General features: G+C 38.1%; 1 protein-coding gene across 9 annotated transcripts in view; it reads right to left on the reverse strand.

The window, feature by feature from the left end:
• Positions 1–17,861, reverse strand: part of USP54 (ubiquitin specific peptidase 54) — a 120,669-nt gene that overhangs the window by 33,302 nt on the left and 69,506 nt on the right. For all 9 annotated transcript variants that reach the window (XR_004682240.1, XM_035021667.1, XM_035021660.1 and 6 more), the window contains 6 exons: positions 5,051–5,185; positions 3,163–3,276; positions 2,951–3,033; positions 2,424–2,529; positions 2,165–2,311; positions 581–730 (listed from right to left, as the gene is read on the reverse strand). Coding sequence is in view for 8 of the 9 variants with exons in the window: in XM_035021667.1 (XP_034877558.1) it covers positions 581–730; positions 2,165–2,311; positions 2,424–2,529; positions 2,951–3,033; positions 3,163–3,276; positions 5,051–5,185 (735 nt within the window). In the remaining variant the exon portion in view is untranslated. The remainder of the gene's footprint in view (positions 1–580; positions 731–2,164; positions 2,312–2,423; positions 2,530–2,950; positions 3,034–3,162; positions 3,277–5,050; positions 5,186–17,861) is intronic.

The following is a 17,861-nucleotide window of genomic DNA, read 5'->3' on the forward strand; positions in this document are numbered from 1 at the left end:
CAAGAAGCTTCCTAACTCCTGCAGATCACCTTAACTGCTTCAGTCACAGACTGTGATTTAGATAGTAACAAGGTTCCAGCTTTACATATCCTCATAGCCCTGTTTTGTTTTTTTTTCTACACTATCCCCAAAACATGTTAAGGCACTTCAGGGAGGTAACAATCAGAGAATAACTGATAGCAGCTCTGGGACAAAGGATGACCCACTGATGATTTCAAGTTTGAAATTCTGAACTTCATGCTAACCTTCTAACCTAATTTGAAGCATTAAACTGTCCTCACTCAAATCAACCAATTAATATATTTAAAAAAAAACACACTTTGTCAACTATAAACACAGACCTGTGCTGACTGCACGATGAGAAGATTCAGAGAAAACAACAGAAAATATATCGATCCTATCTTTGAGGAACTTGCCATCTACTTGGAGAAGATAAGACTGACACTCCCGTAAATTCAATAGATAGGTAAACAGACATCAAAATTATGAAAATAGACACTGAAGACAAGAAGACAAGAAATTATCCTTAGGTTTTTGTTGCAGTCACCAAACACTTTAAGAAGGGCTTGAATATTCCTACCTCCTTGACATGAGCATCATCAAAATACATCCATTTGCGGATCTTTGTTTGGAAAAAGAATGTAGAATAATGTTTGCCATAGTAACAGATCATTCCTACTAAGTACAATTCAGATTGCTTGGCCCGGTCATCTGTCACTCTGAAAAACAGCTGTGGGGAAAAAAGAGAATGGAAAAGACAGTCACATACTCAACCCTCTCACATCATCTCTCAGTAGACTCCATCATTTCTTATTAAGGTACTGACTTGTTTCTCCACTCTTCAGTCTAAAATTTTCCCTAGTCCATATTAATCATCAGAAATGAACCTAAAAGGACAAAATATAAGGAAAAGCAAGACAGATAGGGGCCAGTAAACTGAAAAGGTGGTGATATTTCTTCATACTTTCAATAATATTTTATTGCTGGTGCTTACCATAAGAGGAGCCCAGAAAGTTGAAAAACACAAAACACAACAAAAACAAAACACTCAGGTTTCAAAAGTTACTTATCAACTGGTGCACAAATATAAATTTCCTGCTGAGACCCTAACTAAGGGGTAAAAATGCCCTCAGGAGGAGCAATACCATCATGCTGGTTATCAGCATTTCAATTCATGGATGTCTAGCACTGCCATAGGTTCTAAGAGACATACAAAAAAATTTGACGAAAAGGATATTTGCCTTGAGAAACTTATTTGAATGAGAATATCATCATAAAAATAAAACAAAACTAGAACAATACAGGAGATGTAGACTACAGAAATTTAGAAAAAGGAGACTTAATGGTGTATAACCTACTCATGTCAGAGATTCCTTGGGAAGGAGACCTAAAATAAGATCCCAGATAGTTCATTTATTCTCAGTTGTGGCTTAGTGACATTAAAGAATGACAAGAGATCTCCTTAGTCACAGGACTGTAAGAGAAAGAAACCAGTAGAAAGGAAACCACAGAATTTCTGGTTCTTCTCTTGAACGGAAGGTAAACCCTGGCTGTACCTATACTAGGTATAGATATGGAACTGATAAGGTTAAGGACCCCAGGCTTAAAGTCTTTTTACCTATCTCTCTGAATAGATGCACAGAAAACCACTGAACCACTAATTCCCTTCCAAGCTACTTCATTATCTTCTCAACAGACATTGGTTCCTCACTGTAAATTCTGTATTGTAAAACTCAGGTCACCAACTTTTACCCCTCCACCTGCCATAGCAGCTCTAGTCAGGATTGCTCACTTCTTTGACTTTATTACCACCTGTGGTTGAAAACACTTCCCCACTCTACACCGGTATAAACAAACAATGAGTAGGGCACACAATAACTCTGTAAATTGCTTTATTTTTATCAGTAGCGAAGCTCTGCCCATCCTGTCTTTCAAGACCAATGTCATCCCATTTTTTCTAAAAAGCCTTTGCCACCTACCCAAAGGAGGTATGTGAACAGGTACATGCATGCACATGTATGTGTACACATATAACTAGTATATTTGTCCAAAACTCTGTAATATTTGTCATCTAGGATATACCTTTGTGTTTAGTGTTCACTGCCCTTAAGCAATACTAAGACACAAGAACTCTAAGTCAGAGATAAAGGTAACTAATACTCACATCACCCAGCTTAAGGCAGGTACCCAGGCTGTGAATGACATCCTCTGCCAAGTCGGAGTGATCTGAGTCCCATACCAGCCCGATTGTGATAATCTGTGGAGCATTCATCAACACACGGCGAATCCGAATCCTTTCACCACAGTTGCTCTGAAATACATATATAAGACTAGTTTGAGATGTTTCCCACTGGCTCTGCCTCAATTCTACTAATCCTAGGGCTCCCTTCCCCACTCTGAACCTTACCCCTGACTTAACTCACCGGACAGTTCCGCAGATCTCCCATGGTGCTGGCATTTTGCAGCAGCTCACCAAACATGCTTGGTGAGGGTTTTTCTCGCCTTTCCAGCATACAAATAGCCTGATTGCTTCAAGATAGGGAATGGAAGGGAATGATGGTAGGAGTTACCCAGAGTTATAACTAAATCAAATAGATTATTCATACAAACTCTTAACTCACATGTTTGATTTTCTTCTTCTGCCCACTATATCAAAGCCCCTTGCCCTGACCAGCTTGTGGCCCAAACACAATGAACGCCTCTGCCTGTCCCAAAATCCAAAGCTTATAGAATCCCCATTTCACCTCCCACCAGAACTGAACCTAAGAAAAGGAGATGGTTGGGAGAGGAGGGAAGAAGAACAAAGGTTACTTTGAAGTTATTGTTCTCAGTTCCTACAATATAGCATAGTCTTAACAATAAAAATATCAGCTACTTGGATGCCATCAGTGAAAACTCAATCATTTAAGGAGTACCTAAGAGTACAAACAGAGAACCCTTTAAGACTCACCAAAGGGAAGTAGTGGAGATGTAATGCACCATCTGGATGAAAGGCAGCGGATCAGAAGTGGCACCACAGCTCGTACACACACACTGGGCCCAGGTAAAAAAGCAAAACCAGGCAGCCACAGTCATTAGTTGTTTTAGCACCCATCTAACACCCCACAGCCCAGCATAAAGTGTTCTTGAAGAAGAAGTGATGTAGACAGAGATAAGGTTCACCTGTTCAAACAATGTCATTGCAAATTTCTGGTGGGAGATGCAGTGTTGGGCAGTACATATATCCTCTTTGGTTTCATCAGCAATGTGGAAGTGAATTCTCATCAGGAGGTTTTCCTAATAGGGAAAGAACAAAAGCAGTATTATCAGTGATACGTAATAGAAAAATGCACATATTGGTAGGCAGTTTACTCAGAGAAATAGTAGTCCTCTTGGAAGGTAAGAATACCTCTACTTTTTTTTAAAAAACTGTTTAATTTGAATAATTATAAGTTCACAGGAAGTTTCAAAAAAATGGTATAGGAAGTCCATGTACCCTTCACCCAGTTTCCTCCAATGGTAACATCTTGCATAACTATAGTACGATAACCACACCAAGAAACGGACATCAATATAGTCTACAGAGTTTATTTAGAGTTCACCAGTTTTACATATATTTGTGTGTGTAACTCTATGCAATTTTCTTACATGTATAGAGTCATATAACAACCACTGCAATCAAGATATAAAACTGTTCTATCACAAGGTTCCCTCACATTATTCCTTTATAGCCTTACCCACCCAATTCCAACCCTGACACCTAGCAACCACTAATCTGTTCTCTTATCTCTATAAGCTTGTTATTTCAGGAATATTATATAAATGGGAGCATATGGTAGGTATATAACCTTTTGATACTGTGTTTTTTCGCTCAGCATAATTCCTTTTAGATCCATTCAAGTTGATGTGTAAATTCCTTTTTTTATTACTGCATAGTATTCCATGGTATGGGAATACCAAAGTTTGTTTCACTATTTACCATTTAAGGCATTTGTGTTGTTTCCAATCTGGAGCTATTACAAATAAAGATTCTATGAACATTCATGGACAGGTATAAACTTAAGTTTTCATTTCTCTGGGATACGGGATATATGTCCAGGAATGCAACTGCTGAACCATATGATAATTTTTAAGTTTAGTTTTTTAAGAAACTGCCAAACTGTTTTCCAGAGTGGCTATACCATTTTACGTTCCCACCAGCAATATGTAAGTGATCCAGTTTCTCAGGAGTACCTCTGATTTTGGTGACATTTTACCCTGTAATGGAATATAGATCACTCTCAGATTTTTTTTTTTTAAGATTTTATTTATTTATTTGAGAGAGAGAGAGAGAGCGCACATGAGAGGGGGAGGGTCAGAGGGAGAAGCAAACTCCCTGCGGAGCAGGGAGCCCAATGCGGGACTCAATCCTGGGACTCCAGGATCATGACCTGAGCCGAAGGCAGTCGCTTAACCAACTGAGCCACCCACGCACCCCACTCTCAGATTTTTTTAATGGATGCACAGAGTCTTTAGAAGGTTGATGGATGGAACCCAGAGTTCAGAACAGTCTTCTACTAAAAGTCACTGGGAACAATGTAGCTACCTAAACAGCACATTACACTTGTGTTAGGGACTCAGTTCTTCTCTGTTTAATTATCATTAGTAATGCAGGAATGCACAAAGTAAGGTGGTCCCCAGACCAGCAGCATCAGTATTAGCATCACCTGGAAACTTGTTAGAGCTAGATATACTTGGGCCCCAATCCAGACCTACTGAATCAGAAACTCAAGGGAATGGGACACAGCAATTTGTATTTTAATGAGCCCTGTCTCCTCTGAAGGCAAGACTCACTGTTTTATGCAATGGCAAGCACAAAACTACTCTAAGCCTGAAGGAAAAAGAATAAACCCATTATGCAATTCCTACTTCATTAACAGAGACACCCTAGAGCTCTGAAAAACTAGGGAAATTCCTAGTCCTAACTGTAGATACTAGGGCAGACTAAATACTACAGTAAAGTACCCAGTCCTTGATGGAAATCATCAACAGTCTCACCCCATATCAAAAAGGGCCAGAGGCCAACACTTACAAAGCACTCTGCAGCATCATCCATAATTCCCAGCTGGAAACGCTGTTCATCCTGGAAAGTCTTTGCCAGAGCACTGCGGAGAGTGTCAGATGGAAGCACTTTTTCGCTACTACACTGAAACTGGTTAAAGATTCCCTGCAGGGAAGAGGTTAGACAAGGGGAAAAAGCAGTGTTGTTATTAAGCTTCTACACATCCCAGTCTGTCAAGCTAGCATCTCCATGCTTTTGACAATGGAACCAAATGTACTTCCCATGAGTTGATATGCTTGTAGTTAGTAATAAAAAAGTAAAAAATCAAGAGTCAGAATAAGGAGCATGATCTGTGCTAGTAAGGATCCTTGCTCTTCCATCTGACTGTGATATCATCAAGAACACATTAGAAGAGACCACTGTCATTAATTAATATAGGGTTACCTCATTTCCTCTGATACAGAGGTAGAAGATCCACAGTAAATAAGGACAAATTATATATAAATCATTTGGTAAATAATTCTCTGGGGCTCATCCTATGAAACTTGGCCCCCTTCTCTTAATTTAGAATTACTTAAAGGACAAAGAATAATATAACAAAGACCTACTTGTCTAATACCCAGAAATAAACATTCCATCATGTTTATTTCAAATCTACAGATGAAGTCCCATTTAAGACCACCCACTCTCTACCAGGCACTCACTATCATGAGTTTGTTGCACAATCTTCTGTTTTTTAATACCTGTGTATTTGTGTGTGTGTGTGTATCCTTTAATAATACATAGATACTTTTATGTATATTTTTTGTTTATATACAAAGCATCACACTGACTTTTACTTTTTTAAATTCAGCATTATTTTTGAGATCTATCCATAATTTATACACACACACACACACACACACACACACACGGTTCATCCCTTTTCCCTGATGTGTTGTATTTTATCAGGTGCCTATACGACATCTATTTATCCATTTCTTTATTGATGGACACTTTGGCAGTCTCTAATTTTTTGCCATTATAAAGAGGCTATCTCAACTTTTACTTCCACCAGTAAATGAATATAAATAAATTTCCCCATATCCTTGTCAGCAATTAATAAATACACTCAGACTGGTTAATTTGAGTCTTTCTAACCACATTTAGATTTTCTGGGTCTTTTATAAATATGACTTGTGGCAAATATCTTCTTCCAGTCTTCTAATGTCTTTTATGTGGAGCAGTTTTTTAATTTTGGTGTAATTAAATGTATCTATCTTCTCCATCTTTGCCTGATCTAAAACAATGATGAATGTGACCTCCAGAGAATGGAAACAAAGAGTGGCAACAAGTGGCACCTGGCTTGATGAGTCCTTCTCAAGTGGTATTGGTCCTTCCCCACAAAAACTAGAATATGATCCTTTGACATCACGTGGCCCAAATCCTCACTAAACCACCCAGATAAACAATAAATTCAACGATAGTTACATATCAACACACCAAAGAATGTCACTCACTTGAAATTCTTGTTAGTAATTTCTTCACATAAAAAAACCCCATGGCTATTTTTCAGACTTACTAATGAGACCAGAAATAAGACCATTTTATAAACCTACTTATGTGATCTAAGAATAGGAGGCCTTACCAACCTAGAATGGTCAATTCTTGGTCCTCATCTTACTTGAACTATCAGCAGCTCAGTCACTCGCTCTTCAGAATTTTATCCAAATATTACCCTCACTATATAGTATTTCCTGATCATTCTTTTTTTCTCTTTCTTTCTTTCTTTTTCTTTCTTTCTTTCTCTCCCACTCTCTTTCTTCCTTTCTTTCTTTTTTAGATTTTATTTGTCAAAAAGAGAGAGAGAGCACAAGCAGGGGGAATGGCAGGCAGAGGGAGAAGCAGGTTCCCCACTGAGCAAGGAGCACAATGCAGACTTGATCCCAGGACTCTGGGATCATGACCTGAGCCAAAGGCAGACGCTTAACCAACTGAGCCACCCAGGCGCCCCCTGATTACTCTATTTAAAATTGCAAGCTCCACCCCCTCTTCCCCAAACCTTCTACCCTCACCTGTTTTATCTTTCTCTGTGGCACTTATTATCATCTTTAATACCATGTATTTTACTTATTTACTGTCTGACTATACTCTCTAGAATTTAAGTGTGAGGACAGAAAATTTTTGCCCTTTAATTCCCTGCTATATTATTCCCAGCACCTAGAAGGGTACTGGCATATAGAGGGCAACCAATAACTTGTTTTGGATGAATGAATGATGTGATATGGGTAGATCTTATTAAGATATTATTAAGTCCCCTCCTTTTTTTTAAGTAGGCTCCATGCCCATTGGGGAGCCCAACACAGGGCCTGAACCCGCGACCCATAGATCAAGACCTGAGCTGAGATCAAGAGTCAGATGTTTAACCAACTGAACCACCCAGGTATCCCTAGTCCCTCTTTTTTTAAAGCAGATAAAGAATCACCCAGAAAGGAAGAATGAAGCGGGGGAAATCGGAGGGGTAGACGAACCATGAGAGACGATGGACTCTGAAAAACAAACTGAGGGTTCTAGAGGGGAGGGGGGTGGGAGGATGGGTTAGCCTGGTGGTGGGTATTGAGGAGGGCACATTCTGCATGGAGCACTGGGTGTTATGCACAAACAATGAATCATGGAACACTACATCTAAAACTAATGATGTAATGTATGGGGATTAACATAAGAATAAAAAAAAATAAGAAAAAAAAAGAATCACCCAGAAAAGTTTAGAATTTTTCTTAAGGTAATATAACTGGTTAAAGCAAAATGGAATTAAACCTCACTCTGCTGATTTCAAGTTAGAACTGTTTTTTCCTCATTCTACTCTCTTACTAGCACTGTTCTTCCTCATATACATTGAACATCTATCCCAAAAGCAGCTCAAGAACAATTTGCTACATAACCTGCTATTATTTCCTACAAAGAATTCCATACAATGTGGAGACAGTACTAAATAATACATATTTAGTATTATTTTATAAGTTAGGAGCTGGGGGAAATCTATTATAAGTACTCCAAGTTATTTTGGATTAACCACCTAGACATTTTTCACAAATATATTTAAGATCAGGGAAGGGCAAGGCAGGACCTTCACTATCAGTGACCCTTAAACTAGACCAAAAGGAACGGTCTAGGACCATAGTTAAACATTCTCAGAGGACAATTGGATATCTACACCAAGTGACCTATAGGATTCTGAAACAGAGGAACAGAGAAAGGAAAAAGTGGCTCAAGAAGCAGTGACTGCTTTTACAAATAGTGGTTTGACAACTGAAAACACTAAGTGAGCACTATCACATCCCAACTTGCTATTCTTCTCAATTGTTAATGCTAAGATATTACTGCTAACAAAAGCTCTATCTCTAGAGCATGGGATGGATGAGGTTTGGTCCTCTGTGCAGAGCTCAAAACTGGTTTCAAAACAAACCAATGCGAAATTAGTTCCAGGACAGTTATGTACAAATGTGATATTTGCAAACTACAGCCCCTTTAGTCCTTCTCAACTGAGTTCACTCAAGAATTAAGCCCTAATACTCTAAGGCATCAACAATTCCTAATGAACTAACGTCTCTCCTATACATGCAGTAGTTATGTTATTATCCAGAGAGAATTAAAATAGTCACTCAAGTTATGTTCTGTGTTCTGTGGTTCAGATGACCCTGCTTGAGAAAGGACAGGACTCCACTGAGAGATGGTATAGAGTAATAGTTAAGAGCATGGACTCTGGAACCAGACTATCTGGGTTCAAAATCCCAGTCCTATTATCTACCATCTCTGTGACCTTAGAAAAGTTACTTAACTTCTCTAGGCTTCAGTTTCCTCTTTTAAAAGAGGATTAGTAATAGTACTTACCTCCTAGGGTTATTTATGGATTAAATGAATTATCTATATCTCTATACCTTAGACTAATGCCTGGCTGTATAAGTGCTATCTAAGTATTAGCTGCCATTGTTGTTGTTGTTGTTGTTATTGTTATTATTATTATTATTATTATTATTATTATTGTCATTATATTTTTAGGTTACTAAGAAGCCTGTCTGCTACTGACCTTGGGTCAGAAATGCATCTACTTTGAGCTACCTCCCTAGTCTCTGAAATCTGGGTAGGAAGGACTAATCTTTTCTCTTTCTGTTGCTCTTATTTAGGAAAGGCAGATTTCCCATGACTATATAAGAAAGGTTTCAGCATAGAAAGGGAAAGACCTAAAGTCAGAGCTCTGCTTACATGCACAATGGATATGCAATAACAGATCTGACTTGTGTCTGGTGTCATCAATGTCTCCAAACTATACTCTTTTCTCATCTCTTAATTACAGGCAACTTTCTCCACACACAATGAGTATCTGAATGTATTCAGAATGCCTGCATCTTCTTTATTTTATTGTAACTATTATTATCAGTCTTGCTCTGCTATTGTTAGGAAAAAGCAAGTGTACCAGGGATGAAGCAGCCTGAGCTCTCCCAGCATGCATCTGTGGAGCTGCAGCTCTGTAAGAAGCTGTAGCACAAAGCCCCTCTGTTAGGGCAGCACACTAACCCCTGTGTGTCCCTCTCACATGAGCACAAGGGCTGGAACGGGCCTCCTCCTGTTCCCATTTTCACCCTCCTCCCACCTTTCCCAGAGGGAGATCCTATTCACACCAAAGAAAGCCAAGAACATTTAGTTCAGCAATAAGAACAGGTGGTAGCACCAATAAGGAACAAAAACTGGTATTCTTCCAATTGCTGAGTTCTGTGGCAGGGAGTGAGAAAGGGCAGGAAGAACCAAAACCCAGGAATTATTTTTCCCTATGGGGACCATGATGGTTTCATTTCAACAAACAGAGAAAACCCACCTTTGAGGTTTCTCTCTGCTCTTCTTCACAAAGTGAAACCAAAGAGGTCTTCCTTTTCATTCTCAGGAAAAGGCAAATTACTTTTTGTCTGTTAACTATTTTCTTGGATGCAGTGCAAAAGCATTAAGACTTTAATGACTAAAAGCAGGTGCTTCCCCACCCATTTCTCTTGGATCATGGAGCAAACAATTCTACCCACATGAGCACATAATTATTTGGATTAGTAAAAACATGTAAATAAGATAAAAGTGCCATAAAGACAGAAAGTCTTTGTGCTTTGGCATCTACAAATGCAGCTGTTGCTTAAGTTTTTTTCCCCCTAAAACACAGACTTTTGTCTTTAGGTGGGGAACAGCTATTTATTTCTCTCTCAGGACTTTCTAGCCTTGCATCTAAAAGAAGTCATGAGTAGAGAAGATGAGGGTCAGGAGAAGGGCCATCACTAAATTTGATGCTTTATGGACTCTTGGTTTTTGGAAAGTTAGCAGTCCAACTCATCCCTGAAGGGTGTGCAAGAATAACTTTGCAAAGGCATGACACACTTTATGCACTGCTACTAACTCAGTTCTTAGGTTTTCTCTTCTTGATCTGGGCTTCCCAAATCTCTCATCATTTTGGCTCTCATAATCACTCCTTTTCTCCACATCTCCTGGAAATCAGAGACTTAAGTAACTTGTAAACCTGAATGTGGCCAATCAAGCCTGTTTGTAAAAACAACCCTCTGAAAGAAAGATAAAGGAGCTACTACTCCTTGAGGACTACTGGAAAAGAAAACTATTCACTAGTTTTATGTGTTCAAAAGAATCTCGAACATTCTCTTTCAAGAGGGGAAAGAACATATAAATGTTTGCCATTTTGGCACCCAAAACATAACATTGGATTTTTAACATTTTATTGCAGAAAATCTCAAACATACTAGAGTAGACAAAATACCACAACAAACTCCCATGTACCTATTATCTATCTTCAACAATTATCAGCCTGTGACCAATCTCATTTCATATATACAACCCACCCACTTACCCCATTCCCAGCTCATTTTGAATCAAATGCCAGACATTATTCATCTGTAAACATTTCAGGGTATGTCTCTAAAAAATAAGAATTCTTTTTGTTTAAAACATAACCATAATATAATTACCACACTTAGAAAAGGGTAATAGTAATTCTTCAATATTATCAAATATCCAGTCAGTTTAATAGAAACTCTTACTTCAACACTGGAGAAGGCAGAGAACAGCTGGCTAGTTTCTCCACTGGGATTCCTTAACCTTATGTCTAAAAATACCTACCTTTTCTGGACTTCATGATTAGAAAATTATCTGCATATCCTATATCAGTCCTTTTAAGTAAATTCAGTTATCAATACCATCTCTCCCCGTGAGTTTAGGGCTTCATTTGCACTCTTTGAGTTCATAACCCAACACTTTGTAGACCTGCAGTGGTGAAGTTAAACACCATCATAAGCTACCTATCACCCTCATTCCTGTTATCAGTGCAAAAGAGACAGACACCCATATACACACAAAGACAGAGACACAGAAAGAAATACCAAGACTTCAAGACACTGGACAGAGAGCCATAGAACAGAGACAGGCTAAATTCCACCAGAGGATGGTATTGCTTTTAGTGGGAAATCACAAACCAATGGTGAGATTTTACAAAATATAATAGTCAACTTGCTAATTTTTGTCAAGATAAAAAATGCAGGACCTTAGAGATAACCAACAGTATTTAAATCAAATTTTGAGAATCAATACCATAACCACTTACCCCACAGGGGAAATGAAAAGGGGGACCCTTCTGGACATGCACAAAGATTTTGAGATTGTATAAGTTTCAGGTTCTGCCATAAACTCTGGAAAGGAAAGAATCATGATGATCTACTATGTTTTTCCTTGCAGCCACACCCCTCTATTTGAATATCATGTAAAATTCTAAACTCCAAATTTTAAAAAGGATAAAAGACTCAACTTTATACTATCCAAGTTATGTCAATGGTTAAATTAGTTGAGAATATTTCGGTACAGCCTAATAGGACTTCAAGACTAAGAAAGGTTAACCAAAAGGCCACATACATATGCTCATATCCCATAGATAAGCAAAACAAAGAAGTTCAACTCAAGTAGATGATATCTGCATTAGACATAGGGATATAGCTTCTTCACGTGAGGGCTGTTTATTACTAGCTAAAATTTCCAGGGAACATATTAGAAATCTAATTTCCTGGTTTAAATAGTCCAGCATAATGGATTTACTCTTCTCTGATACTGGCCATGACTATAGGACAATGAAGAACCTTCTATTCCAATAATCTACAAAAAAAAAGGATTGGACTGATAATGAACAATGAGTAATCTCCCATATTACTTTACTCCCTGTGCTTAAGCTTCAATACCCAATAGAGGAACAGCTACTTAAAAATATATTGAGGTATTTATTCTCTGAACTCTCAAATATCCCCCCAATTAACAGGTGGGTTATCAACAGAACACAGATTTTCCTGCCCCTTTCAAACATTCTTACTGCTCTACAAATACAGACTTACATTACACAACACCTTATACACAAAAACCTATTTCCTCCCCACCTACCCTCAGCATTACCAACATTCCCTGGCTTTGACGCCTTGTACTAGCATTCTTAAAAGAAAAATCACTAATTGAGAAGATTTGTTGAATTTAATCAATGAAGCATTCTTCTTTGCCTATAACAAAAAACACTCTGTCCTACATCTTGGCACACTGCAAAGCCTCTAGTACAATCCCTGGAAGGAGAACAAAATCTTTGTGGCATACTAAGCACAGAGGACGGATTTCCTCCCCTGGACAGAGATAAATAAATAAGCCAACACCAAAGTAAAATCATACCCTGGGAGCTGGGGGCAAAAGGGCAGATTCAATATGAATAATAAATAAGAGCTCTAGGCTATAGGCATGACAACAGTTCAGGTTAGGAAATATCTTTTAGTAACACTAGATGGGAATAAATTTGTAGATTCAGAAGGAACAGGGCAATAAGCATACAAATCGCTTCTATTTGCTTAATCAGTGTTGAAAGGCATTGCGGTTCAAACCCAGTAAGAAGAAAGACACACTGACACAAATTCTTTTTAATGAAAGCCATCATTAATAATTTGCATGCAAGATTTGAAGGCTGAAATTACTTTAGGAACTTAGTATCAAGTAACATAGAAAAAAAAACAGTACATTTTACAGAACCAAAAGAAATGGATTATCCTAAATATTGTGTATAAACCACCAAAAAGCAATTATAAGCTCTGGATACAACATATACTATGGTACCTGGTGATGGTCACAAGGCACAAAAATACTGACAAACATTCGGAGAGCAGAAGAAAAAGCAAAAATATTATATAAAAGTTGTTCACATTAGACCAATAGTAAAGGCATTTTAAGGGTTGATGCAAGGTAAATAAAAAGTAGAGAAAAAGCAGGGATACGTATCTTCTAGCCAGACTCAGAAGCGCAAATCCTTCATCCAAAACATTAGATTACGGGAAAGTTGGCTAGCTTCTGATTCATCTAGGAACATGTTTATGTCTCTTTTTGTTCTTAATACTGGGTTCTAGAGCTAAACAATTATGTACCAACATAAAGAATTCTGACTTCATAGAATCGGCAAGTTCTTACAGAGTACTTCAAATTCAAGAATTTTGGAGTTCCCTATTTTGAAAAAAATCTATGATATAAGAATTTTACATTTCAAACTTAGCACTAAAGAATGCAAATAGGACACGAAGTACCAGCAAAAAGGAATTCTTATTTGCGTCACCAAACATTCCTCTAATTTTTAAATAGGCAGAGAAAAAAAAATGGGATTTAAATATATAGAATTACACCCACACTGGGACACCACAAAGTTAACATGTAACTTAATTGTAGGATACCAGATAACTGCTTTGTTTGACAGAATCCCAGGCTTTTGACTCTTCAGCAGATCTTCCCACCACCAACTCCTCAGGACCCCCACTACACACATACATCTCACCGTTCCCTAACTAAATGAGGCATAAAATCCAAGATTAAGCAGACCTACTGAAAAAAAAAGTATAAAACCAGAAGTCACAATGAAAATCTGAAGTAGAACAAGAGTGAGAGAGAGCATAAAAGACAAAAAGAAAAAAGAGAAGAAAAAGGCAAGTACCCAAGACTTTATAACTAAAATCCAAGAACTACTTAAAGAATATATGAACCCAGAGAAGTTAAGTGTTTATATTATGGTGCACGCACCTTAAGGAATACCAACAGGGAGGAAATGCTGAGCCACCTTCCCAAAAACTCATTCAGCCATGCTAAATACTATTAAGTAAAACAATCATGGGTCTAGATAGAGGTAATATTTTTAAAACTTCATTAGGAAGATATATTTCTGGGGGGGGGAAAGAGAAGATATGTTTCTGAATTGGAGTTCTGAAAGGACTGGATTTGGTTTGGTTTAAAAGGGATGTGTTGGGTGTCTGGGTGGCTCAGCTGGTTAAGCGACTGCCTTCGGCTCAGGTCATGATCCTGGAGTCCCGGGATCGAGTCCCGCATCAGGCTCCCTGCTCGGCAGGGAGCCTGCTTCTCCCTCTGACCCTCCCCCCTCTCATGTGCTCTCTGTCTCTCTCATTCTCTCTGTCTCAAATAAATAAATAAAATCTTTAAATAAATAAAATAAAATAAAAGGGATGTGTTGTTTTGTTTACTGTTGTTTGTTTTGGGTGCCAAGGGATCCAGGCAAAGTGAGTAACATCTTCAATGTCTAAGAGGTAGGCATAGAGAGTGTACCATCTGCTATCATAGCTGATGGAGAGCGCCTGAGGAAGGAAAGGAAGGGAAAAGAAAGTATGAAATTAGTTTTTTAAATGCCTATAATCATACATTTTTAAGTAATTCTTCAAGGTTATACAAGGAGGGAGTAACTTCAAAATAGCACTCCAGCATATTCTTAGGTTAGAACAAATGACGTAGGATGATACTGGAGATGGAGAGGCAATTCAGGGGTCTGAAAAAAAAGTATTCTTTTTACTATAAGTGGACGGAAAAACTTATTTCTAGAAATACATTGACCAGAGAGGAGGCATAAAGAGAAATGACAATTTCTGTGATGAATTCAGGCAATTTCCAGCTTTCCTCTTTACACTTTAGTGTGCTTTCTAAAATGACTGCAGTATGTTTATTTTGTTGTTGTTAAGATTTTATTTTAGGGCGCCTGGGTGGCTCAGTTGGTTAAGCGACTGCCTTCGGCTCAGGTCATGATCCTGGAGTCCCGGGATTGAGGCCCACATCGGGCTCCCTGCTCGGCAGGGGGTCTGCTTCTCCCTCTGCCCTCTTCCCTCTCATGCTCTCTGTCTCTCATTCTCTCTCTCTCAAATAAATAAATAAAATCTTTAAAAAAAAAAAAAAAAGATTTTATTTTAAGTGATCTCTACACCCAGTGTGGGGCTTGAACTTACAACCCTGAGATCAAGAGTTGCACTGACAGAGCCAGCCAGGCACCCCTGTAGTACATTTAGTAAAAATCATCATTTATATTAAAAACAAGCAGGACATATATATTTAGCCAAAGAATAATAAAGAAATGCCCATGTGTCCACCACCCAATTTAAGAAATGGAAAAATTAGGGGCACCTGGGTGGCTCAGTCAGTTAAGCGTCTGCCTTCAGCTCAGGTCATGATCCCAGGGTCCCGGGATTGAGTCCCGCATTGGGCTCCCTGCTCAGCAAAGAGCCTACTTCTCCCTCTCTCTCTGCCACTCCCTCTGCTTGTGCTCTCTCTCTTTCTCTCTCCCTCTCAAATAAACAAATAAAATCTTTTAAAAATTAAAAAAAAAGAAATGGAGGGCGCCTGGGTGGCTCAGTTGGTTAAGCGACTGCCTTCGGCTCAGGTCATGATCCCAGGGTCCTGGGATCGAGTCCCGCATCAGGCTCCCTGCTCTGCGGGGAGCCTGCTTCTCCCTCTCCCCCTCCCCCTGCTGGTGTTCCCTCTCTTGCTGTGTCTCTCTCTGTCAAATAAATAAATAAAATCTTAAAAAAAAAAAAAAAAAGGAAAAACTATCAATGAGTGTGAAACTCCCCAATTGATTATAATCTCCCCCCTCCACTTTATGAATTTTATGAAAATCATTCCCTTTTCTCTACAGTTTTATCACATACCTGTATCCCTGAACAACATATTGTTTAGTTTTGCCCGTTTTTACTTTGTATATAAATGGAATCAGTTTATATAGTCCTCTATGACTTGCTTTTTTCAGTCAGTGTAATATTTTTGTGATTAATCCAAGCTGATATATAGAGCTAAAGGCTATTCATTTTCACTGCTATATAGTGTCTTACTTGAGGAACAAACTGTAATTTTTATATATATTCTACTATAGTTGGAATGGGCTGTTTCCATTTTTCTATAATCACAAAAAAATACTACTTTGAACATTCTCGAATATATCTTCTGATATGTATATACAAGGAAGTTCTCTACAACATGTATCTAGGAGTGGAATTACTGAGTGGTAGGGTATACGCTACTTTAATTTTACCTGAAAAATGTAATAACAAACTATTTCCCTAACTAGTGGTATCAATTTATATTCCAACCAGCAACTGTATATAAATTCTTATTATTCCACCTTTCAGGTAACAATCTTAACTGATTTTTAAATTTCTAATCTGAAGAGTATTGGTTTAGTTTACATTTCTTGAATTACGTAGGAGGGTAAGAATCTTTCGTATGCTTAAAGGTCTTTTGGGTTTCCTGTTCTGAGAAATGCCTGTTTATGTTTTTTACCCATTTTCCCACTAACTCAATTATCCTTTACTTATTCTTTATAGAAATTCTTCTCTGAAGTTCTATGCTGAGTACCAATACTTTGTTAGTTATATAATATATTGCAGATATTTCCTCCCAGTGTGTGGCCTTGTGTCTTTACCCTCTTCTGGAGTCTTCTGATGAACAGAGGTTTTTGAATTTTCTGTAGTAAAATGTTATCAATTTTTTTAACTTTGTGTTTTTCTTGTCTTATTTAATAAATCCCATCTATCTCTGAGGTCATGATATTCTTTAATATTTTCTTCTAAAACTTTAAAAAAGTCCTTTCATGTTTTAGTCCTTAACTCAGCTGAAATTCATACCTTTGGTAATAATATGAGGTAGGGTTCTAATTTCCTTTTTCTTTCTATATGGATAACCAATTATCTAATCACCATTTATTGAAAAGTTCACTTTCGGGTGCCTAGGTGGCTCAGTTGGTTAAGCGACTGCCTTCGGCTCAGGTCATGATCCTGGAGTCCCGGGATCAAGTCCCGCATCGGGCTCCCTGCTCAGGAGGGGGTCTGCTTCTTCCTCTGCCCTCTTCTCTCTCGTGCTCTCTGTCTCTCATTCTCTCTCTCTCAAATAAATTAAAAAAAAAAAGAAAGAAAGAAAAGTTCACTTTCTCCTTTGATTCACAGGGCAAGTAGTAAGTTTCTATATGTCTATTTCTGAACTCTTAACTTTGATCCATCGATTTATTAGTCATACTGTGTTGATACCACATTGTCTTAATTACTATAGTTTTAAACTGATGTGGTTTTATATCTAATAAAGTACAGTAGTCATTAGTACTTTTGCTAAGTATCTCTGGTTCAATCCTCTCCCAAGGATTTTGATAGGATCATACTTCCGGGCCCGCTTGGGATTCACTGGAGCCATATGATTTTATTTCTGGTCAGTGAGCTCTGAGCAGAAGTGACCTGTGGAACATTCAAATGTCCGCTCTGACTTGGCCACTAGTAATAGCCAACTTGGTTGTAGCTTTGGCACCTGAGTTCCTGAGTGACTACAATCAGTAGGGTTTTCCTACTAACCTGCAGTCGACAAGTAATGGGAATGCAAAATAAATATTTTGTATATTTATCACTGAGATTTTAACTTGTTACCAAAGCATAACTTAGTCTACTCTGACTGATACACAAGGCAAGTCTCTCATTTTGTTATTATTCTTCAAGAATGT

The sequence above is a fragment of the Mirounga leonina genome, unplaced genomic scaffold (assembly GCF_011800145.1).
Source record: "Mirounga leonina isolate KUSES-001 unplaced genomic scaffold, KU_Mleo_1.0 Mir_114, whole genome shotgun sequence".
NCBI classification, from domain to species: domain Eukaryota; kingdom Metazoa; phylum Chordata; class Mammalia; order Carnivora; family Phocidae; genus Mirounga; species Mirounga leonina.